General features: G+C 41.1%; 2 protein-coding genes across 2 annotated transcripts; one reads left to right on the forward strand and one right to left on the reverse strand.

Annotated features, from left to right (window-relative positions):
* Positions 1 to 1,421: 1,421 nt before the first annotated feature.
* On the reverse strand, positions 1,422 to 22,733 carry tbcd (tubulin folding cofactor D). The gene is made up of 39 exons (XM_004071637.5): positions 22,252 to 22,733; positions 22,117 to 22,167; positions 21,934 to 22,031; positions 21,708 to 21,809; positions 20,445 to 20,591; positions 19,194 to 19,249; positions 17,805 to 17,934; positions 17,095 to 17,140; positions 16,816 to 16,948; positions 16,523 to 16,662; positions 16,386 to 16,446; positions 16,174 to 16,248; positions 15,955 to 16,049; positions 11,721 to 11,877; positions 9,182 to 9,239; positions 9,053 to 9,082; positions 8,661 to 8,746; positions 8,106 to 8,186; positions 7,935 to 8,008; positions 7,697 to 7,814; positions 6,815 to 6,875; positions 6,699 to 6,721; positions 6,593 to 6,624; positions 6,425 to 6,487; positions 6,268 to 6,344; positions 6,033 to 6,114; positions 5,833 to 5,951; positions 5,662 to 5,753; positions 5,253 to 5,393; positions 4,711 to 4,794; positions 4,416 to 4,574; positions 4,144 to 4,282; positions 3,120 to 3,241; positions 2,941 to 3,018; positions 2,773 to 2,859; positions 2,598 to 2,685; positions 2,312 to 2,421; positions 2,145 to 2,229; positions 1,422 to 2,018 (listed from the first exon to the last, which is right to left on the reverse strand). The coding sequence occupies exons 1-39, from the start codon at positions 22,436 to 22,438 to the stop codon at positions 1,998 to 2,000; spliced, it is 3,588 nt and encodes a 1,195-aa protein (XP_004071685.1). The 5' UTR covers positions 22,439 to 22,733; the 3' UTR covers positions 1,422 to 1,997.
* znf750 (zinc finger protein 750) lies at positions 12,315 to 15,899 on the forward strand. The gene is made up of 3 exons (XM_004071393.5): positions 12,315 to 12,451; positions 13,726 to 14,978; positions 15,061 to 15,899. Exons 2-3 carry the CDS (start codon positions 13,741 to 13,743, stop codon positions 15,623 to 15,625), a joined length of 1,803 nt encoding a protein of 600 aa, XP_004071441.2. The 5' UTR covers positions 12,315 to 12,451; positions 13,726 to 13,740; the 3' UTR covers positions 15,626 to 15,899.
* Positions 22,734 to 23,015: the final 282 nt, after the last annotated feature.

Raw genomic sequence — 23,015 nt, forward strand, 5'->3', positions numbered from 1 at the left:
CCAGCTGGACGGGCTGTTAAAAAAAAGAAAAGAAAAAAAGACCCAGAACTAAAAGGACAGTGGAGTCTTTACAGCTGCTCTGCAGGACCACCGCCCCATAAATCCAGGGCAATTAAGACTTGAGCTCCACTAATGAAGCTGAAAAACCGGCGGGTGGTTTAGTTGTTACTCTTCCACTAGGTGTGAAAGCAGCAGGAAGTCTTGAGGCGGTTACATTTTTCTAATGATTGTGGAAAATATTAGGCGTAAATCATAAATGTCATCTGGTTAATGAGTCATAAGCATTGGTTAAGCATGATATTTGTTTTACAGGATGATTCTACCTTCATTTTGAATGTAATGTGCTTCCGTATGGTCAAAAATACCACCTTAACATTGTGGCATTCTGCTTATAGGCTTCAGCTTGTTCAAACTGAACAGAGAAAGTTTTTCTATGTATAAACAAGAGGTTATTATGCAGGCAGCTGTCAGATAACCGTCTGCGTTGACCACAGTTTAAGCATTGATTGCGAAATGGGAAGTGATTTTGATTGCATGCGTGTTGATAGCAATCACCAGATCACGGGACAAGTTGCAAACAGTTTTCTCCATGGAATTTTGAAATAAAAAAAAAGGTTTTTGGAAAGGGTATGATTTTATTTTTCAGTGCTGCACAAGCACCCACTGTCCTCCTGCAGCATGACGCACGCAACATACAAGGACTATAATCAAAATTATTTGCTCTGTGAGCGCTGTAATCTACCGTTTGTTGGGGGCAAAGCTTCTATAGTCTCACAGAGATACCAGGCTCAGTGTTTAGAATAAAACGACTGCACTATCCATGTGTTTTTAGGCAAATGCAGCAAAGCCAGAGTCTTAAACTTTAACCAAAATAATCATTACATCCTCATAAACTAGTCAGGTAACCAGACACGAGCAGCACTTTATCTCATAATGACCAGTAGAGAGGAAAATGTAAGGAAGCTCGTTCCTAATATCCAACCAAAACCAGTCAATGAGAGCAACCCCCCCTTCTATTCTAAAAAAGCCACCATTGTATGTGGAGAATCGCCATGGATACAGCCGGTAGACTGTAAGCCTTTTAGGAATTATTAGCATTCCTCTGTGCCCTGCCCGTTTTACAGACAAACACACCATTTCTTTCATTAGCATCTGCAAGAATTTCTATGAGGCTGCGAATTAATTAAAGTGGAATTATGGGCTGCAGCAATGCAGGGCAACCCAGACCCAATTTAAAACACACCCATGCAGGGAAACTGTGGCTGCAAGTGTGGTATGAGGCCACACTCGCACTCGCATTCTAATGCCCCCGTAATTTTCAGATGTCTAAACATTTACAGATTTTAATACAAAACTCCAGATGATGAAAACTGTAAAAGAAAAAACTTAAAAGTGATGCGTTGCTGAAATCTTCACAGGAATCCTAATCATTGACAATTTATTATACAAGTGGGATTTTGTGAGCAAAAATGGACAAATGTTGCTTTGGTTATATGCAGACAGCAAACCTATGATATGAAAGCAGATTTGGCTCATTTTAATGGGGTCAAAATACATGTCAAGCTTCCATGCAGGAGGACAAATTCAGTTATGTGAATCATATTACGAAAACTGCACTACACACTACAGAAAATGTAATATAGTGATTACAAGCACTGGGAATTTCTGCAGTTGATGACTTACCATCAGAAACAACGAAGTCAAGCACAATGCAACAATTGCATCTTTGTTACGAAAGCTGCCAGCCACAATGTGGCCACTATCGGCCTCTAATGAGCAACTATGACACAACAGGCTCTGTTTTAAACCAGCAAGGTCGCTTTTGGTCACAGTCTTCCTCGACTCCCAGCATCTCCAGCCATTTCAAGGTCGTTGTACATTACAAATGTGACTCAAAAAGAAAACTTTAAGACAAATGATCATTTCTTGGTGGGTTCTTTCACGATTGTTTCCAAATCTTCTCCTTTAGTTGCTGCTGGTTGGAACAGCCACGGCAATCAGGAAGCCTGGACGGGGGCCTGTTGATTAAAGAGCGCGGTTTGGGGTCAAACTCAACACAGACGTTAAGCTCAATTCTATGCGTTTTTGCTTCTGCCTGCAGGGACCCTGCACAGCTGTTTACCCTAATAATGATAAACAGTTACCTTAGCAACCAGCTGTGGCCTGGGTACTTCGAGCCAATCACAAAGCTGATTCCTGTGTGTCCGCACTATGGCGAGGTCGCTCTCCCTGAAGTCCACATTAAATAAGACAATGTGAAAAAGTCAACAAATGTAGTAAAAAAGATTCCAAAAATGAACAACGTACTAACCAGTTAGTGTCACTTAAACAGGTCATTACGTCCTCCAGGATTTCTGCATCAATGATGTCATCATACGTCAGAAGCATCTCATACATCTGATTCGCCGTGGTTTTCCTGATCTGCACAGAGGAAAATGTGAACCAACAGCTACTGAGATAGTATCAACAAAAACTTTAGTTTTCCTGAAAAAACATCTTGTTTGTGGAAAGATGAATCTCAGCGAGTGCGCCGTTGGCCGTCGGTGGTTTCTACACATGACGGGGATTAGGAGAGTATTTCTCAGCTATGTGCTCACCACAGGGAATGGATGGCAGAGCAGCAGCAGCAGCTGGGACAAAACTCTCTTCCTCACTTTTCCCTGGAACTGGATCAGCCCACAGAAACTGAGAAACACACGGCAGCGTCATCAGCTCCGACGGTGTCATTTTGCATCAGCGTCGCATGAATTTCTCTTTCGGATGGAAACTTACACAGAGACACAGGCGCTCAGCTTGGAAATGTCCTTAGACTTCTTGAACTCTTTGCAAAGATCCAAAAGATCCACGCAGAACTGATGACTTCAAAGATACAGAACGGAGCATTTAATCCACCACAAATCTCCAGATCTTTTAATAAAAAAGATGCGTCAAACTACTTACTTTTCTTGTGTGGTGAAAATTTCAAAGCAGCTATTGTTGAGTAACTGATTGAGCATTTTTAACAAAGGAACAGAAACCCTAAAGAAGAAGAAAAATAGCAGAAGGAACAAATTTAGCAACAAAAGGATTGGATGAATGAAGGAAATGCGCAGAAAAACACCTTCAACTTGGTCAACCACCTGTCGTTGTGGAGACTGTCTCTGAAGATTCTCAGCAGTGTGTCTCCAAACTGTCCCAGAGTTTCACTGTCCCCCTGAATTCCTTTCAGAAAGTCAAACAGTGACTGGGAAGAAAAATGCACCTAAACGGAGGCACAGGAGTGCAGAATATGAGCGCAATGAATGTGAATACACACCTAAAAGTGCTAAAATGACCGTATGATTTGATTATTGTTCTAAAAGTGGGGGTGCTGTGAAAAGAAAATGTAAAATGATCAAATTTCAGCAAAAAAAGGAAAGTTCTTTTACTATATTTGAGTACAACTTTACTTTTTGTGTCTCTCTGGGAATAAGAAATAACAGAAAATCAAGTTAAGATGAAAAAAAAAACACATCTTAAAGTGATTTTTTTCCTTAGTATTCCAAGCGTTTCTGCCATTTGGCTTTAGCAGTGTTTTGTGATCGATGGCGATGCATCCCCTGCAAGGTTGGTGGACGCTTTGCTTCTTACTGGCTTGTGTGAATCTGTGCCTGTGGTGTGAGAATCTAACTTTTGGCCCGAGAACTGCTGCAGTCTTGGCTCGGCTCCCCAAATGTAACCCTGCACAAAAATATAGTACCAAAGTACCTCTGGTCTCTCAGGATGCATCTGTGGCAGAGAGGGGTTTTCGGTAGCCACAGATGAAAACATAAGCGAGGTTGTCTCTTAGGGATCGTTTTTAAGACCTGAACTGGGAGATTAGTAGAACTTTTATGGCCTCACCCCTGCTGTTACGTGCTTAAAAATATTTTATTTAGAACACATGTAAGTGAGAAGAGTTAAAAATAAGTTCTTATGGCCATTTCATAAGTTTAAGTCTTTTCTGGAACACAGGTGTCAGAGATTGTAGCAAAAGCTATCCCATAGCTCCTCCTACTGGTCAGGAGAAGAAAGTATTCAGATGGCTTTGAGAAACACCTGAACATAGATATTTACTCAAAAACAAGCCATTGCTTTCCATAGAAATCCCTTTCTGATTTGCCAATCCCATGCTTTTTCACTTACTGTGGACTCTGTGATCCCTCCCACAGACACAGAGAGGCCCAGCAGGGTGCGGTACTGATACTCCGGCAAACCCAGCAGCTGCGTGATGTACTTGAAGGCCTGAGATGGGGCTTTCCAGTTCAAACTGGCCACGGTCTCACTGAAAAGGAGGTCAGAGATGAGAAAAAAGTTCTCAGCGTTCATCTTTTTTACCATGTAAACATCAAGTTTATCTTTCAAAAGCCCGTTCTTTCACAGCTGATTACACCTGCAGATGGTTTCCAGTGACTCACGCAGGAAAGATGTGCAGCAGCTCCTCTCTGTGGGGAATGTGGGGTATTGCAGGCTCAGTGCTGTGCAGCAGGCGCAGGAAAACGTTGATGGCGTGGGCTCTGTAGCGGTCGATCTTCTCTGCCGCCTGCTGGGCTAAGCAGCACATCAAAGGCTTCACCCTGGAAACAGAAGCGTGGGGGACACACTGCTGTCATGTGTCAACCCTTCCATCTTTTTGAGTATTAAAAACTCCTAAAAGAGCGGTTGAAATAAAGGTGTTAAAATAATTATTCAGGAAAACTGATTGGTACTCACAGCTCTGGCACAAGAACATTGGGAGCGCTGCTCGCCACGAGTATGCTCAGCTCCATCAGACTGGTCATCGCCGCTTCTCTCACCCTGTCAAAGAGTGTGGGACTCAGTACTCGCAATAAAATGTATCTGAAGCAGCACGCTGAAAGGAGCTTGCATTTAATAGTTACACTGTTGCAACTGATGGAAAACACTGTTTTGTCTGTCATCAATTTTTGTGTTTGTTCACAGATGTGGGATTGGCAGGAGCTCAAAAGCCCAACCACGGGAAGAGGGATACATTAAAACAGCGGCAGACTAAAGGGAAGGTTCCTAGACAGCGTTTCAGAGGCAGCCCATCCCTGGTTGCCAGGACAGGTGACAGACCTGGTGACATTCCTGGCGAGTCTGTAAGCGTGACCTGAAGCTATGAGTGAGGCGAACATTTTTCTGCGTAGGGTCAGAAAGCGAGGGAGCATTCCTAAAGCCAGCGGCGGATTAAACCCCCATGTGTGCATTTTGTACATGTCTGTATGTGTGTGAGTATTTTTGCGTCAAATACTTACCAGGCCCCCACGTCCCCTCTGCTGCTCATGGTGTAGTCATTGAGACAGCTGAGCAAAACACCGAAAACCTCAGCCGCGTTCTCTGAGCACAGCACAGAGTCGGGGCGGCCGTGGGCGCAAACGCCGGCCTTCGCGCACACCCTGACGACACAAAAGGTCACAGCATAAAACTGCACCTCAAGCGAGGAACTGAAAAGTGAAAATCTACTAAGTCAGATATAAGGACAGACACACCATACAGGTCCTGCAGGTAGAGTCGGATAATGTTTATTTTAGCATTAAGGAGCTACATGCTTCAACGAGAACTTCAAGAATAAAGGACAGAAAAACAGAGACCTTTGTTACGCAAACCACCAGACCCTGGGTTTAGAAGAAGAATAGGAAGACGGAAAAGAAAGAAAAGACTCACTGAGCAATCACTCTGACTGCATCTCTCCTCGCTTCAGTGAAACTCCCCTCTTTCTGGGTGATGGTGCACATCTGCTCAAGCCCTTCAAGGATCTAACAAACCAGCCAGAAAAGTGAAAGAACAATTGAGATAGTGAGATCTTAAATAAAAAATGTAAAAAATCAAACCGACCTGACTGAGTTTGTTGTGGATCATGACTTTGGGTAGACAGCCGAGGGCACGAGCAGAGCCGCAACGAGTGAGGATCTGAGGACTCTTCAGTCCTTCAGTGTACTGTGACACCAGAACATCTGAGCAGGAGCAGGCAGAAGGAAGTTAGTAGCAGAAGAAGTCCAGATTTGCCTTTTGACACATAATAAAAAAAAACCCACCTTGCATTTGAGAGTCTACTTGGCCTGTTTCATCCTGGTAGTACCCCTCGCATAAAGCCGATAAGGCGGAAACAACGGCAGCCTGCGCACAAAGAACCATCACTCAACGGAGAAGAAGAGACAAAGATTTTCTGTTCTTCAGAATACAAAAGGGTTAAAGCAGTCAATATTGTCAAAACAAAACTGAAATGTTCCAGCCTTTAACAGTGATTATGAATATGAAAATAAAACTCACAATAATGTCATCTGCGTTTCCGCTGGAGATCAGATGAAGAGTCTGTAAGGTGTCGTCGATCACCCACTGCCAACCAGCTAGACAACATTCACAACCTTCAGCTGGAATCCAGATTTGGCAAACTATAGATAATATCAGAATAAAACATAAATCTCACTCAGGACGGGGTCGTTCTTTAAGGGCAACTTGGACAGCGACAGCTTTTCAATCAGACAGCAAACTGTGAAGAAAAACAGAATAATCATCAATTTTATTTTGAAAACACGTTTTTATCCAACAAACTAAAATCTTTTCACCTATTTTTTAATTAACAGCTCAAACTCACTTGCTGGTCTCATCAGTGCACCCCCAAACCCCCTACACAAAACCAAAGGCATCATTAATGATCAAACATATATTCTTTGTTCAAGTGTTTACATTTTTCTGCTTACCTGTATTGTTTTCTTTCATGTAGCTGAAAGGAAACAGATTTGAGTCTGTAAGCAGAGACATTCTTACACCGTCTATTCCGGCGAAAACATTTGCAAGCAGCTTCATCTGCACTTACCTTGAAGTGAATGGTTTTTAATTCATCCACACATTCTGGAGAAATGATGTTCAATATGGACCTAAACGACAAATCACACCCATCAAAAACAAAATGGGAAAAAAATGCTCTTATTTTGGCGACACATAAACAGCCTAAAAAATACAATTTACCACCTGCTTTATACTTCATTTGTAATCGCTCGGGTCGCATTGGTCGCAAGGCCATCGGAAGGGAATCGCCCCAATCGCTGCAAAATGTGACTCAGGCTGATGACATCATCTGCGGCCGTAATTTTACGCCTGTAGTACAATCGTGTGCATATCGCACCATTAAACCTATACTTATGTCGAGGAATTGGAAGGCATGATTTAGTATAAATGCAAGACATTATTTTATTCTCACTCATTTCCCAAAAATTAAAAAAAAAAATATTTTCACTTTACATTTACTTTCTAATGCAACCGTAACTAGCTATATTTAATTAAGATATGGAGCAGGTGGCAAATCATTTCAAATTTAACGTTTTTTAAGTATCATTACTAGGTATGTTGAGGCTTTTAGAACACAAAAAAATGTAATGTACCACCTACCTTTTCTTGTCTGAACCATATTTACATAAATCTAAAAATCTTTAGAAAAGCTTTATATATCTAAAAAAAACCTATATGTAAAAACAGAATCTCAAAGACCCCTATATACTGTATGACTATGAGTAAGATACCAAACCACTGAAACGCTGCTGACAATCGCGTCATCAAGCTTGAAAAGTATAAACGCTACTCGGGAGTTCGGCACAGTTATCGCAGACAGTCGCAATCAAAACTGGTCATGTGGTAGGGACGCATTACAATGATGCCATGGCCGAACAGCTTTTAATAAGGACCTGCACTGTAGGAGTACCTGTTGGTCTGAAGGGCCACTTTGTACAGAGCGTGAGTGATCTCTCCGCATGCCAGGATGGCCCCGTGGCGACTGTGGAGGTCCGTGTCTCCCGCCATTTTTAACAGCTGTGGCAGCACTGTATGATGCAGAAGGAGGAGGACAGAAAAGCATCTTATGAGGATAGAGCTACCTTCACAACAAAAAGAAGTCCTAAAAGAAAGTTGTCTTGGGCAACAGGTAAAGTGACATTGTTTACCTGTTGTTGCCATATAATCAGGCGCCTGAGGCGTCAGGTTATGGAGCGCTTTAGTGGCGAGTTCTCGGATCGCACTGCGAAACAACAAAAAATTGAGTAAAAAGCTAATGCCAGAGTACCCGCGTAACTCTGTGTCTTTATACCAGGTGTGCTTTTAGAAACAGAACTCACCAGTCCCAGTGATTGATCTTCATGGCTGTTAGGTGGTCTATCATGCACTTGGTGTACTCGGGGAAACCAGCTATAAAGACACTTTGAAAACAACAGAGAGTCTTAGGCTTTTACCACCAGGACAAAAATGTGAAAAACCTTTGTGTTGGGGATGAGAACATTTTGTTTTCCTGCTACGTGGAGCTTTGCGTTCATTCATGCCCCGAGGCTAAAGTCTTCAGTCACTCTGTATATTTTTTCTTTCACTTTTTGTGGCGACAGATGCGACAATTCCAGAGTGGCACTAAAGAATAAAAGTTCATCAAACAGCTGGAGTGTCAGAGAGTTGCTCCCAATCAATCACACCCCTGGCAAGTTACTTTTATATAACCAGCAAGTTCCTTCATGATTAGAAATGACAGAGGCGTATCCCAGAAGTTAAATAGGACGAAAAACTAAATAAAAAAAATGAAGAACTGAAAGCTTTGAAAATTTGAGGGGATTTTCAGAAGTGGGGATTTTATTTGAGCATTTGGTGGTTTTCGCTTTTAGTTGCTGAAGTAAACAGTTTCTTACCTGATTTTTAGATAGCAGTTGTTGAGATTTCCAACAGCAAAATAATCTGCAGCAGTAACGATGTCAATCCCATGCGGAAATGTTCCCTATTGAGACAAAAAAATGAACTCGTAAGAGTTTATACCTTCAAGAAAAAGGAGATTTGTGTTTTTACTAAAAAGTATCACTTCAAAATAAAACCTTAATAGAACTGAAAGGAATTGTGTCTTAAAGCCTTTTGGCAAACGTCAGAGAGTTTGCTAATCCCACAGTGATGTGTCATTTTTCTTTAAAGGTTTTGGGCAATGAGGCAAGTTTAAACCTGACATGTAAATCTGCCTACAGATGCGGGTCACATCGGGGCAATTTCTGGTAATCGCAGTGTTCAGGTTGTCAAAGCTTCAGTCACAAACCTGTCTGCCGACATTCTCTTGGAAGGCAGCCTGGAACAGCAAAAAAAAAGAGAGACAAAAAGTGTAACTTTGGCCATTAAAACCAAATGTGATCAGTTTAGCAGGAATGAGGGGGGAGGCAGAACTCACGGAAGCTGCTCTGCGACAGTTGATGTTCCGATCGAACACAGTGGTGATCAGCAGCGTACTGCAGAGGGAAGAGCGTTGAAAAGAATTCAAATCAGGATCAGCAAATTGTTCAAATGTTTTCTCCTTATTTGATTTTCTACAGGTCATCGTCCCACACAGTTCAGGCGGGGATATAAATCACAGACGGCCGGGATCTAATTTACTGTCCTCCCTTTGTGTTTGCTTGAAAAAACAGCAAAATAATCTAACTGTAACTGTTGGTGCATGCCCCCCCACCCCCTAACTTTCTGTTTATGTCATCAAACTGTGATGAATGGGAGCAGGAACCAGCTTGTCCCAACGCTGCTGCCAAACGGCGACCGAAACCTACAACAGAAGGCGAAACCTGGCAATCCCAGGGACGAGGGAGAAGGGAGGGTGTTGTCCTTAAAAACCGAAGATAATTTGCAAGGAGAGGTAAAACTGATGCTGCAGAGCTGGTCTGCACAGTCACAGGCCACAGGTCTATACTTGCAAGCCAACAGGGAGAGGAAAAAAAGATTATGAATGATTATAAACAGTTACTGTTGACAAAAAGGCAGCACTCTGCACTGCACAGGCTACACATCCCGCGTTGCAGCTTTAGTTTGAGTTTAAAAACTTGGTTCTGAAGATACAACTCTTCTGCTGTCCTAGAAACCTGGACAATGTGAAATCCGTATCAGTCTTATTCAACAGAACTTTCATTTTTGCTTTCCAATCAGCAAATTAACATGCCAGTCTTAACCAAATATCTTGTTTAAGGTATTTCTTCAATATTCAGGAAATACTCCAATTACGAAAAATCGATTGTCCGTTTGTTCTTTCGGTTAATGACAACATGGCGGTAGGAAAATGAGATCAAGTGCCGAATTTCCATTCCTGTATCAACATGTACTGAAAAGCACAAACCAGCAGGGAAGGCTCAGGGGCATCCATGTGACAAAAACTGGTTTCAAGCAGTAAAATACAGCTTAGAGGCAAACTGTGCTGCTTCTCTGAAATATATCAATACATGAATGAGATGTTACCCACAACGAAACATCGAAATGTTTTTGTTGTGTTCACTTTTTTATGTAGAATGAATTCAAGACAAGCTAGAAACCTGAATCTTTAAAGAGAGAAAAAAAAATAATAAACCTTAATTATCGAGGTTTACCTGAAGGGATCATTAACACAAGCCACATGTCACTTTATACAGATGCAGTGGGGCAAAAACTACCGGTATGTACATCTTTACCGCTAACTCCCCGGGCTGCAGTTTCTGCTAAATCGAAAGAATCTTTAGACAAGCAGCAACTGTAGCTGTTTGCTGCAGCCAGGACGGTCATCGGCCACGACCGCTGCTGGTGGGAGGAGGAGGAAGAGGAGGAGGAGTAGGTATAATGCCTCTTCATCCATGTTTCTGGTTACACCTGAGCTCTCAGAGGAGCATTGGTGAAAAAAATGAAATGTTCATGCTGACAAAACAAAGGGATCACACACTACAACGCATTTTTACGACCAATCAGGTCAAACTTACAGTTTTGAGCTAATCATCTATTTTTATTGTTTATTTGTGTTTTATGGGTTTTTACATGTTACCTTTAAAACTATTAGATCAACACGGTAGTTTTAAAATAGTAAAAGAACAACGTTTTATCACAAAATTAAACTGTAATATATATTAACCCTATTAATACATTATGTAGTACTAGAAAGCAAAGATGTACTTACTTTTTATATAAGTGTGTGCAAAAACAAAATCTTTTGGATTTAATAAAATTAATACAGCTCAATTAATTCAGCAGCACAATTTTTTTTGCAATAGCAATGAAATTCTAGATCTGGGTTAAATGATTGTTTTTTCACAAATGAATCATGAAACAAATAGTTTGGAGGTTTGATTGGAAACACCTAACGCTTTAATTTCATGATTAGCCTCTAATGCTTAAAAATTCTTTTTCAGAATAGAAAAAAAAATCTAACTGTATTGATTTTCTTTTTTTATTGTTATATTTTACAGTTTGTCATTAAATACCACATTTAGGTTTAGCTCAAAAAAGAACAATTAGGCAGGCAGCTCAGTAACTACAAGTCTGTAACGCGTTAACGAATCAGCGCTCTGTTGATTCGTTAACGCGTTACAGACTTGTAGTTACTGAGCTGCACCCAAAAAGACAGAAAGCCTACTAAAGAAAAGCTTTTTTTTTTGTTTCTCACGAGGGAAGTTTGACCCCATGTGCTTAAGTCCAAAAAGCAGAAGACCCAGAATGCTTTGCCAAAATGAAATTGCTTCAAAATTACTTTTTTAAGAGAAATTCCTTTATTTTCCGTCTTCTTTTCAGGAAAAACAAATCAAGAAGTCAAACAAACATAAATAAATATGCATAGGACGCGAGGCGACGATGTCCCCCAAATCTTCCTACAAACATACCTATCAAACACTTGATGTTAACTCTTGATGTTAATTCACGGCCGAAGCAGTGATGGATGTCGAGGTTTGTGCAGGGAATGTAAGAATAAAATGAAGAGGGCCTACCTTGCGATCTGACTAACAAAAGGCTCCAGCTCCTTGGGTTCGTAGGCGCGGGCGAAGGACCAGCACACATAGCAGGCGGCGTCACGCACATTGGAGCCCACGCTGCACGCTCCCCTTTTTTCGTCGTAGGTCAGGGACTTCACAATAAGAGGCACAACTGCAGGTACACAAAGAAAGAGTTGTCAAAAACCCTTTTAGTTGTGTTTATTTATCGCATACATGTCTACTTTAGAGCTCTATTGCTGACTTTATTATGGTTTCTTTCCATCTGCCAGTTTTTCATAATAAAGAATATATTACATATTAGCGATGAACAAAGCAAAAACTTTAATGAATATCAATTTTGCAACTTAGCAACGCGTCAGCTGGCCACCAGACTTCACTACCAGCTTTATGTAAACAAAATAGCCATTTTCTACAAAAAAGAGGAAGATTTCAACTAAATAGAGTCCAATACCCCCTGCTTCCCTCATTTAAATCATTGCCCCAGGCTTGACTAATGTCAGGTACATCACTGTTGCCTGAGGGGCCTGTGGTTTTGGGCTTGAAGCTCCACCCAATCTGTCACACCTTAGAGGGAAAAACTGAACAGACAACTCATATCACACACATTCTCCATCAGCCACATTCACGGGCAGCACGCATCCTGAGCAGAGGTCCATGCTGGATGTGAGCTGTGGAGCAGAGTCTTCATCGGCATCGAACTCAGGAGAAAGCGCAGCTTCATCCAGGTAAAAAATATTTTTTTCACTTGAATATCATCGGTTTAAGAAAAACTAATCTTAAGGTGATTTACAGATTGTAAAATAAACAGGTGCATTTGGCACGGGATGTGAATGTACGCGTTTCTTTTTCAGAAGTAAAATCAGCTTATTCTCAGACTGATGCCCTGATTAAAAAAAAACTCTTAAATAGCTCACCAAACACTCATGTTTTCTCCTACGCTTAGCAGAAGTTTTCTGTTAGCCAAAGTTTAGAGGGCTCTGAAAAAGTGGAACAAATTTAAAAAAAAACTTTTTTGAGATTTAAGTTTTCTTACATGAATTTCAAAAAAGAACGCAAATACGTGAACTGGATTTTAAGAAGAATTCAGTTCTTACAAAGGGAGTGCCTTCGCTTCAGTAGAAACTTGAGTGACAACTTCTTGCGACAGTGCACGACAAGCAGGTTCCTCAATGCCTTCGCTTGCAACGCTCCAGTCCCAGCTTCAGGGCAGGTTTCATTTTAAGACAATTTTCCCTTCACGGTCTCTCAGAATAAGTGCATTCACGCCGTTTCGGTTAAAAATACAAGTGCAGCGTTTAGTTTCTGCAAAGTGATCAGGCACATCAAGTGATGACTGTATCCCACAGGTGTAATCATGGGAAGCAGGTGGCTGGTAGTTCCCACGCCGGCAGCACTGCTTAGTAAAGCGACGGGAGGAAGCAAGTCTCTGCATGTCCTCCAGGTCTGAGCGCCTGAAGTTTAGGCCTGATGGGCGAGCGGTTAATTTGCCGTTATGGAGCCGAGGATTGAAACGATACAAAGTGGGGCTGTGGGATGAACAGATTGGCCGAGCAGAGGCGTGTGCGAGCCGCCGTCGTTCATCCACGGTTGAACACAACAACAAACACTACTATTAACTTTATTTTTTAAAGAAGTAACATTTTTGTTGGGGTTTGATCAGTTTTCAGTGAACTAAAAGATGCGGAAATACATTAGCCTGAGGGTGCAGTGTTTAGTTCGGATTTCTCATCCATGTAGCAAATGAAATGCAGAGGACAACCATCCAATGACAAAAGCTCTCCACCTGAACCAGTCAAGCAACTCTAAACAACTTTATCAGACTTGTTTCTTGACTGCCGGCCCAGAGAAAAGCATGCGCAAACAATGCAGGAGTTCACATATTCGATTCTAAATAACTTGGGGTCATATGTAGAAAGAAAGCTCTTTAACTTCAATGTAAAAGCAACTACAGTCTAAGTATAATAAATTTTTTTCCCTGTGTGTCTCACTTTTCTTACAGACAACTGGGATCAAGATGGAGGTTTCACATGAACGCAAACCAAAAAGACCCCACTACATTCCCCGGCCGCCGGGGAAGCCCTTCAACTACCAGTGCTTCCAGTGTCCCTTCACCTGCAACGAAAAGTCTCATCTCTTCAACCACATGAAGTACAACTTGTGCAAAAACTCCATCTCCCTGATGTCGCAGAAAAACGGGCAACCAAGCCGACAGATGAAGACTGTGCCAAAGGAAATCTCAGCCAAACCCAAAGATTGTACAGATGTGACGGAGGTGGACCAGAACAAAAGCCCGGAGACGGTAGAAGATGAGGAGAGCAGGGCGGACAGCAGAGATGGTGCGGAAGAACTCGACGTTGAACACGAAACTCCGATCGTTAAGAACGTCCAGAAGGCAACAAAACCAAGTACAGAGTCAGAGGAGAACGAGAGCAACAAGAAGATGGATTTGCCACGCCAATCAGCCTTCTCCCCGGTCACACCCAACCGTGACGGAGTGGAGGCTTCAAAGATCCCAGCACAGCAGACAAAGGACCAACAAAGTCCAGCTATCGGCTACCACACCTTCCCTTGGGACCGAATTTCCTCATCAATCGCCCTGAAACCGACAACTTCCTTCATGCCTCATGAATATCCCCCCTACGCATTGAGAGATCGACTCTACGAGTCCTACTGTGTACCAGGAAACCCCCACGTGAATAATCCCAGCTCCGCTCCTTTACAGCCAGAGTTTTTAGACCCCCAAAGACCCATAGTGCAACCACCAATCGCCCCGCCCCATTCCTCCCCCTTTCCACCTTACCAGTATAGATATTACCACTATCTCCCCTCCACGCCCGCCCTGTATAACATCCCATACAGACCCCCCGATCTTCCTATGCCAGTTCCAGCACCCGGATACCTTTCTTTGGATTATTACAGTCAAACGCTCGCCAGTAAGAATTACGAGTACTACATGCATTCATATCCAAATCACAACCCTCCACATGGCTCTGCAAAAGAGGACGACCACCAAAGTGGAGTCAAGGTGACCAGGCTGAGCCCCAAGGAGGGTTACTCAGCTTTGGGGTCCCCCGACAAACCGAGTCAAGCTAACATCTTTCAGAGAGACATGCAGACGCAGAAGCCCAAGGCGAGCCCTCAGACCACCCTCCTGCACAGACACACAACCATGGAAGCCGTCTACAGAGACTCCAGGCAAGACGAGTCGGCAGAAAGTTTACTTCAGTTAAGAGCTCAACCTATGGACAGGAGGTGAGTCTCATCTACAGCTTTAGTTTGGGGCTTTTTATGAGGGGACTTTCTTTAAGTTTCCGTTTCGATTTGTCTCTTTCAGGTTGACTGAGAGCAGCCGATACGTCCCTCTGCCTGTTTCTGAGCCATGTCCTGATGCAACATCTGAACTAGATGAAGACAGACAAGAAGCCAATCTAGCCCCCCTCAACCTTTCAACCAGAGGCATGGACCAACGACCAGAATCTGAGAGCAGGCCAAACGGATCCGACTCAGCCAGCTCCAAGGAACTCGACCTCCCACTTAACCTCAGTCTTCGAGTTGCTCACAGCAGCCCTGAACACACTCCGACTACTTCGGACTCTCCACACAAACCTGAGGATGACAAGGATGAAGAGCCATGTGACCAGAGGCAGACTGCAGCTCTTGCACTTTGCCAGCTTGCTATAGCCAGCTCTGCAACCTCTTCAAGTGATTTAAGTGAAGCACGCACGGCTTCACAAGACCTCACAGAAGAGACGCGCCCTCCTCCAAGCAACCGGTCAACCACCAGGGCAGCGGGCGCCAAGAGGAGCCACGGAGCCCAAGCAGACAGCAAACGCCACAAAACAAACAGGGGGGAGAAAGCACCAGGGCGGGCTCTGAGGAAAAGGCTTCGATGCTGCTGAAAACATTAAAGGACTCTGTATTTAGCGCAGAAACGTTCCTTCTCTAAATCACATGTATGTAAGATTCAAAAGGCACATCCATAATATTTCATGACAATTAGTACACATACTCAATGTTAATAATTCCAACTGATACTGTATAAAAACGATGCATCTCGATGCAAAAGTTGCATATAAACTTATTTAATAGATGATTATGTCTGTATTTTGTACAAAGTTGATTGAAGATTCTACAATGTATTGTAAAAAACACTGAATAAAGAAACGAAAAACATTCCCTTTTTCTTTAGGATATAAAACCCTTTGAAAATGCGCTGCAGAGCACATACCGTCCTTCAGCCGCGACGGCAGCAGCAGCCCCCTCCTGCCCAGCTCTGCCAAAGCCAGACAGCCTCCATGCCAAGCACTGTCAGTTTCCTGAAAACTTTTGATGACAGAGAAGAGCATAAAGAGTTCAGACATTAAATGATCTGCCAGTGCGACTGGCAAAAATGTGATGAATGTGATGATGTGGAGCTGAAGCCAATGTGCCTGAGGGAGGAACTCACCTGAAGCAGTCCAGCAATGATCCAACTACCTCGTCTGCCAGCTCCTTGGGAAGCCTCCCCGTCACCCTCCCGATGCTGGAAGATCAAACCAAATAGATTTTTGTAGAGCATGAACTCCCTCCAAGGACCTGCTTTCAACATGAAATATTTCCAGACAAGTGTCGACATGAAGCTTTGTGATCAGGTTTTCAGTCACATGTGTGTATCCTCACCCCTTTGCAGCAGACCAACGCACAATAGTTTCTTTATCTTTCAGTCCAATCAAAAGGAGTTCTGTGAAAGTAAAGAGACGACCCCGTTCAACTGTGATCATGATTCCCTTAAAAACTTAGCAAAGGCTGCAACTGACCAATCACAGCTTCCAGCTCCTCTGGAATGTCGTAGTCCTCCTCCTGTTCATCAGAATCCTGAGGAGTCTGGGCTGCACCGCTTGAAGACTGAAGGGACATGGAAAGGTTGGCTACGAGGGAGCGGCTGCCTCTTTGGTACCTGAAAACACGCATATTCACTTCAATGCAGCTCCTGACCCATCTCCCCGTGTGTCACTACATGGAGGGATCTCCGCTGAGAGGAGCGATCGTTCTATATTTAACACAAAACTGTTTTCGGGTCATTTTGGTTACGAGAAAAGACGCCTCTGACCTCCATGCGGCCAACCGCGGCTTGAGAAAGGTGAGGCCGAGCCTCTGGATGAGTTTGACGTTGAGCTTTCGCAGCATGGCCTCGGTGCTCTCTGAGAGACGTTTCTGCTCCAGGCACTGCAGAACCGTAGGAGCTGGAAAAGCACGAAACCCAGCACCCAGACGGAAATATTTCAAGATTTAAGCAAAACAAATAAATACACAAAGAATCACTTTAGTACATTTACAATACTGACATATCAGAAATACAGATTCATCCAAAAATGAAAAGAAAACCTACCATATTGTAAGAGATCATCCCGTTTTCCATGTTTAAAAAGTTTTGCCTGTTAAAAATAAATAAATAAATCAAGTCCTGCAGGGAACAAACTCATCCTTTACAAAAAGGTCAAACTGTATAAACGTATGTGTATCCATTTTTAAAGGCTCAGTTGTGATCAATGAATAGGAGAAAACTGGCCCTGGTGAAAAAACACCCAGAGACAATTTTAAGCCCCCTAGGTAACACCTAGTCTGTGTTTTATTACTTTACCACTTAAAGAAGCTCTGAACTTGTTTAGCCAGTTTTAGTGCAAATGAACAGGGTGGATATGCTTGAGGGCTGCATCCGACAGTCTTCAATCAAACACATAAGCCTTTAAATCCTAAAACCTTTGACATCGGTCGTAAACGAATGCATAAAACATGAAGATGGGACTTTGAAACATGAAGATGCTGGATTTGCCTTCAAATGTCAAACCTGCTGCTTTTACGAGTGGGAGAACCGTTTATCTTAAAGCGGTGGATTACGCTGACATAACTCCACTTGAAGCAACAGGTCCCACACAGGCAACAGGTGTATCACACACACCTGCTAAAACCGCAGAGGGCATTGTGTGAAACCTAACAGTCATGTCTGCTCTTGCAGATTACCCTCAACAGGTTTGTGAGAGGAGAGCACACGCCTCCAAACAGTGACAGGGTTGTTGGGTTGTTGTTTTTTTTCTTTACCAGGGATTGCAGAGCACCATCCAACACCATGTCTCTCACTGAGGTGTCTCTGCTCTGGGATATCATGGTGAGACTCCAGTCCAAAAACTCTCCGAGGCATTTCTGCTTCACATCAGGGCGGGTCATAAACCTGGGGGATCATGTAAAAGTCAGATGAGTTGTTTTATTAGGAAAAGCAGGTAAACAGATAAGCATACAAAAAGCAATCTCACCCTCTAGTGGTTAGGGGGGTGAACTGCAACCCAAAAGCCCTCATCTCCCTTTAATTTTTTAAAAACATCCTCTAAATAATAAAAAAGAGGTTTTATTTGTTGTTTTTTTTATTTTTATTTTAACATGTTCTTGTGGCATTTTTCTGATGATGGAGAACTAATTTTTAGAAAATTACGGTAAGCTTAAAAATTGCATTTCTGAGTATTTCTTTATTCAAATCATGCCGGCTCAGGAGCAGACCAAATGGAAAAAGAAAGTATTTGTTGAGTAGAAAATATGCTGAGCAGGCCACAAGCTCCCTGCTCTGCTCCATTCTTAAGAATTTAATTGCAGACGACTTGATATCTTAAAACATAGACGTGGACGCGAGTTTGACATGCGAATCGCGTTCACTGTGAACACACCACTGCTTTAGTTTCTGCATGTGCTGTTTAATCTGCTGCTTTTGGGTCTGTGTGAGTTCTGCTCAGCAGGAAGCTGCAACACAGGCTGCCAGTATGTTTTCACCCGTTTCATGTTTTTGATCAATTTACACTTTTATTTCATCTTATTTTGTTATAAATTTGCAGTGACGACGTGGTGGCAGCAGGAAACTGATTTGCATAACTTGGCAGAAAATACATTTTAAAAAGCGTAAGCTACTGAGTCATTTAATCGATAAGCAGGAGCTAAGCACAGAGAAAAACAAATGTTTGGGTTTTTTCTCAATCAAAAACTGTATCTGAGTTTCAGCATGCCAACGTGAGCTGCAACAACACGATCTGGGAGGTTAAAGATGCAGCAGAAGCACATCCCAAAGACAGACAATCAAGCTCCAGGACACCAGAGCAGAAGATCAAGAGAGTGGATTCAAAGAAAACGTTGATTTCATTACTTCTTAATATTAAACTTATGCTTTAGAACTCAACTGTATATTTTATTCTAAAACAAAAAGATACTATTATTTTTTCTGGTTTTAACAGTAATTAATTGCGTCTTCTTGTTTTTTAACGACTGATGCACATTTTATCAAGAGACAAATGGATTGTTTATAATGTCCTGTTTTTAGTGGCTATTTTTTCATTACTTATTTTGTAAATTTTAAAATGGTCTTTTCTTTTTTTAATATATGAATGCTGCACACAGAGCACATTTTAAAATGTCACTGTAACAGAGACCATCCATCCATCCACTTACTTTGATATGAGCACAGATGCGGCGTCCCTTGGACTGTCAGTCACCACTAAGTAAGACTATAAAACACAAAAACAAATGATGATCAATAATCTAATCTATAGTTACAATTCTAAAGCTAATTGGTACGGCCAAATTTTTGTTTTATTTTTCAATTGAAACAGGGTTTGTTTACCTTTTTAAAACTGTAAAACAAAACTTGATCTCTTTCAAAACTCCTCCATAAGCATCTCAAACTGACTTGGTTTTGTTTTTCCACTTTGGGATCTCCACTTTTCTGCCATTTCACATTTTCATATGATTAAAAAATTTAAGTTTTTTTTGGACCTAAAAAAATCCTTTTTGCACGAAGACTGGCGAACACCTGGTTTGCCATCGCCACTCCGACTTTCGCATCACTGCTTCAAACAAAGTTGTCAAAAATGCAAAAGTTCAACATTTTAAATTGTTTTAAATATAAAAAATGATGCTTCATATCTGTGAACTTTAATCCTTTAACTTTTCTGATAAAAGCTAGGAACCGGATGTTGATAAATCATGTAATAAAATGGTTATAGTGTAACCAAAAGTTCGCTTCCTTCCACTCCCTTTCAAGCAATATTTATTAATATGCCTAATTATCCTAAGTTTGATTAGTTACTGTATGAATGTATAACTGATAATAGTATTGCTTTTTGTGTATTTCTATTTGATTGCTTGAAATAAACCATTTCAAATCAAATCAAATCAAAACTTTAATGAAAACACGGTTAATGCTTTAAGGAAGCTAAACTTTCTTAAAAGTTATGAACAGTTCTAGAGTTATTGTTGAACAATGGATGAAAAATTAAAATAAACAACATTGTTGATTTTCTGTGTATTAGAACTTACTAACCACACAATTTGTGGTTTTCCTGGATTCACCACAACAAATTCCTTGCTGCCCACTTTTATAAGCTTAACGGTTTGGTATCACTGACAACATACTGAAAGTATTTGTTTCCGATTGACAAGTTCATGATTCGATGGTGAGTTATTTTTCTATTCAAAATCAATTTTATTCTGCAATGAAAACTAGTTTTCACAGACCTAGTGAAACAAATCACACAAAGCTGAAACTGTGATTCAAAAACTCAAATGAAATAAAGGAAAAACAGTTTTGCCTAAAATAAAAAACCCTTTTAAAAGAAAAATGTAAAGATCAATTTGACACCAATTAATGTATTTTTTTTTACTTTACAATAAATAAACAACCTAAGCCTTTACTTTGCTGACCTTTGCAATAGCAAGAATGCGATTCATGACGAGGTCCTCCTTCTTCCCACCAGTGGACGTCAGGTGGCCATCCAGGCGGGAAAGGTCAAAGGGTATGAGGCAGGTCATGGACAGCCACAACAACAACATGTAACGAGTTTCCCACGTCTAAAAGGAACAGATGGTGAAATGTTAAAGCTTTCTTCCTGGAATTATAAGACCAAAGTGTAAAACTGAAGTTGGGGAAAGCATTTAAACATTTCAGGCCTTCCAGAATACTACTATTAAAGAAATCGTGCTGATTTTTTTTTTATAAAGATGCCATTCAACTCTGTTTGAATTGACAAAGAAAAAGGATGATTAAAAATAGACTTACTGTTGTTACTTCGTAACACGGAATTTATGAATAATTTTACATCATCATCCACACTTTTTGCTTAAGCACTTTTGTCACAAATATTTGCAAAAAACACAGTTATTAAGATTTTAAGGTTTTTAAAGAGAGCTGAACTAAAGTGAGGCATCAAAACACAATAATAACGGCATCATTGTCTTTATTCTAACATAATCCATATATTTTGATTTGATTGATTGAATGTAAGAGTTATGAATATTCAAATACTTTAATAGAAAACACATATCAAACCCATTTCAGATCTCATGTAATAAATTGTTTAGAAAATAAAAGGAAAATTGACAAAGATGCTAAAAAAATGGCGTTATCTTGTTGACAATGTAATTACATCTATTCTTATAGAATTTGTTGCCGTTCTGCATACAGTAAAAACGTGTGAACATAGATTAATTAAATATAACGATTATCAGATAGAGTCAAATAATTTGATATTTTCCTTGAAAGGGAATGAGAAGAAGCAAATGTATGTAATCCCACCTCTATTGAGTTATTTCTGTTATAAATACATGTTTGCATGTTGCCATAATCAGGTCCCTATCTGATTAAGAACAGAATATTTATCAAGTATTGAACGCTTATTGATCAATGATCAGGAAAAGGATATGTGATTAAACGTGAAAAATGCAAGTTTCATGTTGCAATTATTGCATAAAGTCCAATAATTTATAATGAAAACATTTCAGTGAATGGGATTTATGTCCTTCTGTTTTATTAAAAAAAGAAATGTCATTATTATACGAATCAGTCATAAATACTGATTCTGCAATAACAAGAAATACATTTAAAAGCAAATCACACTTTTATTTTGAAACTACTTTTTTATTTTACAGCTATGCCCTTAGTTCAACACCTGGAAATGCTGGTCTCACCTCCAAGTCTTTGGGATCCTGTCTAGAAATCAACTGAAGAACCGGCTCCACGTCCGAAACCTCGTGAGGTAAAATCTGCATGAAGATTTTATAGCTCCTGACCTAATGCACACAAATGAACATCTTACCTGAAGCATCAACAAAATGAGTGATACGAAAGTGCAAACCTATGCTTTGAGGATTTTTTTTCCAACCAGAAAAGAACGACAAAAGTCTTTTGACTGACCTTACAGATGATGTACAAGAACTTGAAGCTCAGGTGCAGCAGTGAAGGGGGGCAGTCTTCCCTTCTCACGTACTCCAGCATCATGTTCATCATCCATTCTAACGGGGAGTGAGCAGGTCAAGGTGAAAAGAGCGTTTTTCACGTGGGAAATACTGAAACTGTCTTTTGTTTTTTTGTTTTTACCTAGATGTGGATCCAGCAGATGAGGCTGCTCTTGATATCCATTCATTATCACTGTTTAAACAGATGGATAAAGAGTCGTGAATAGTACGTGTGTGATTGTGGGAACCGTGATTCTGTTTGTCAGTACTACCTTACCTAAGAACCGCTGGGTTACATGCTCGGTGGTCCGTTGATCTCCGTGGACTTCAGGCAGACTGGAAAGGATGCTCCTCGTCTCGTTAGCCTCACTAAAGCCACCCAACAGGCATGTTTTTGCTATGATATCTGCATCTACTTCGTCACCTCCAGCAGAAGCCCCGTTCTCTACTTCCATCAAAACCATTGTTGCAATTGTTGCTCTACGGGAGTTTTTGCAGCCGAGAAAATTACTAGTTTTGTGGGCTGCAACACTTAGCTTGTTGTTAGCATACGCATGTCAAACGAATGAACCGGAAAGTTAGTCTGAAACTATACTAGAAACATAAAAATTTACCCTAAAACTATCAAATATTTCCAAAGCTCTGCCAGAGAAAATTCTATGCTTGATTTAAGGCAAATTGAGATTGAAACACAGATGTCGACACACACTTCCATCGATTTTTTTTACCCGGAAGTGTCGCTCAGTAGTGATTGGAGTAAACTGCAAATCACGTGACCGATGGAAAAGAGGCATCGTTACGTCACATCACTTCGAGCACATTGATTCGCGATTTGAACAGAATGGGTGCATCTCTTTATGGAGTCCAGTATAGGACTCCATAAATACAAGGAAAAAAATTAAACGATGAAAAAAAAGAAAAGTACATTTTTGCCTTAATGGAAAGATAAGACTATCATTTTAAAACAAGACAGCAGAAAGAAACAATATTTTAAGTCAATACTATGGTTCCATCAAATACATAGACTTCAAAATTCCATCC

The sequence above is a fragment of the Oryzias latipes genome, chromosome 8 (genome assembly GCF_053564925.1).
Source record: "Oryzias latipes strain Hd-rR chromosome 8, Olatipes_Hd-rR_3.1".
Taxonomy (NCBI): domain Eukaryota; kingdom Metazoa; phylum Chordata; class Actinopteri; order Beloniformes; family Adrianichthyidae; genus Oryzias; species Oryzias latipes.

Bases quoted from the DNA above. Each gene is read 5' to 3' on its own strand.
- znf750 (XM_004071393.5), top strand. From the start codon at position 13,741: ATGGAGGTTTCACATGAACGCAAACCAAAAAGACCCCACTACATTCCC. The intron at 14,979-15,060 runs GTGAGTCTCATC...TGTCTCTTTCAG, and splicing joins GCTCAACCTATGGACAGGAG to GTTGACTGAGAGCAGCCGAT.
- tbcd (XM_004071637.5), bottom strand. From the start codon at position 22,438: ATGGTTTTGATGGAAGTAGAGAACGGGGCTTCTGCTGGAGGTGACGAA. The intron at 22,032-22,116 runs GTAAAAACAAAA...ACTCCCCGTTAG, and splicing joins TCTGCTGGATCCACATCTAG to AATGGATGATGAACATGATG. The intron at 4,575-4,710 runs GTGAGTACCAAT...TTCTGTTTCCAG, and splicing joins AATGTTCTTGTGCCAGAGCT to GGTGAAGCCTTTGATGTGCT.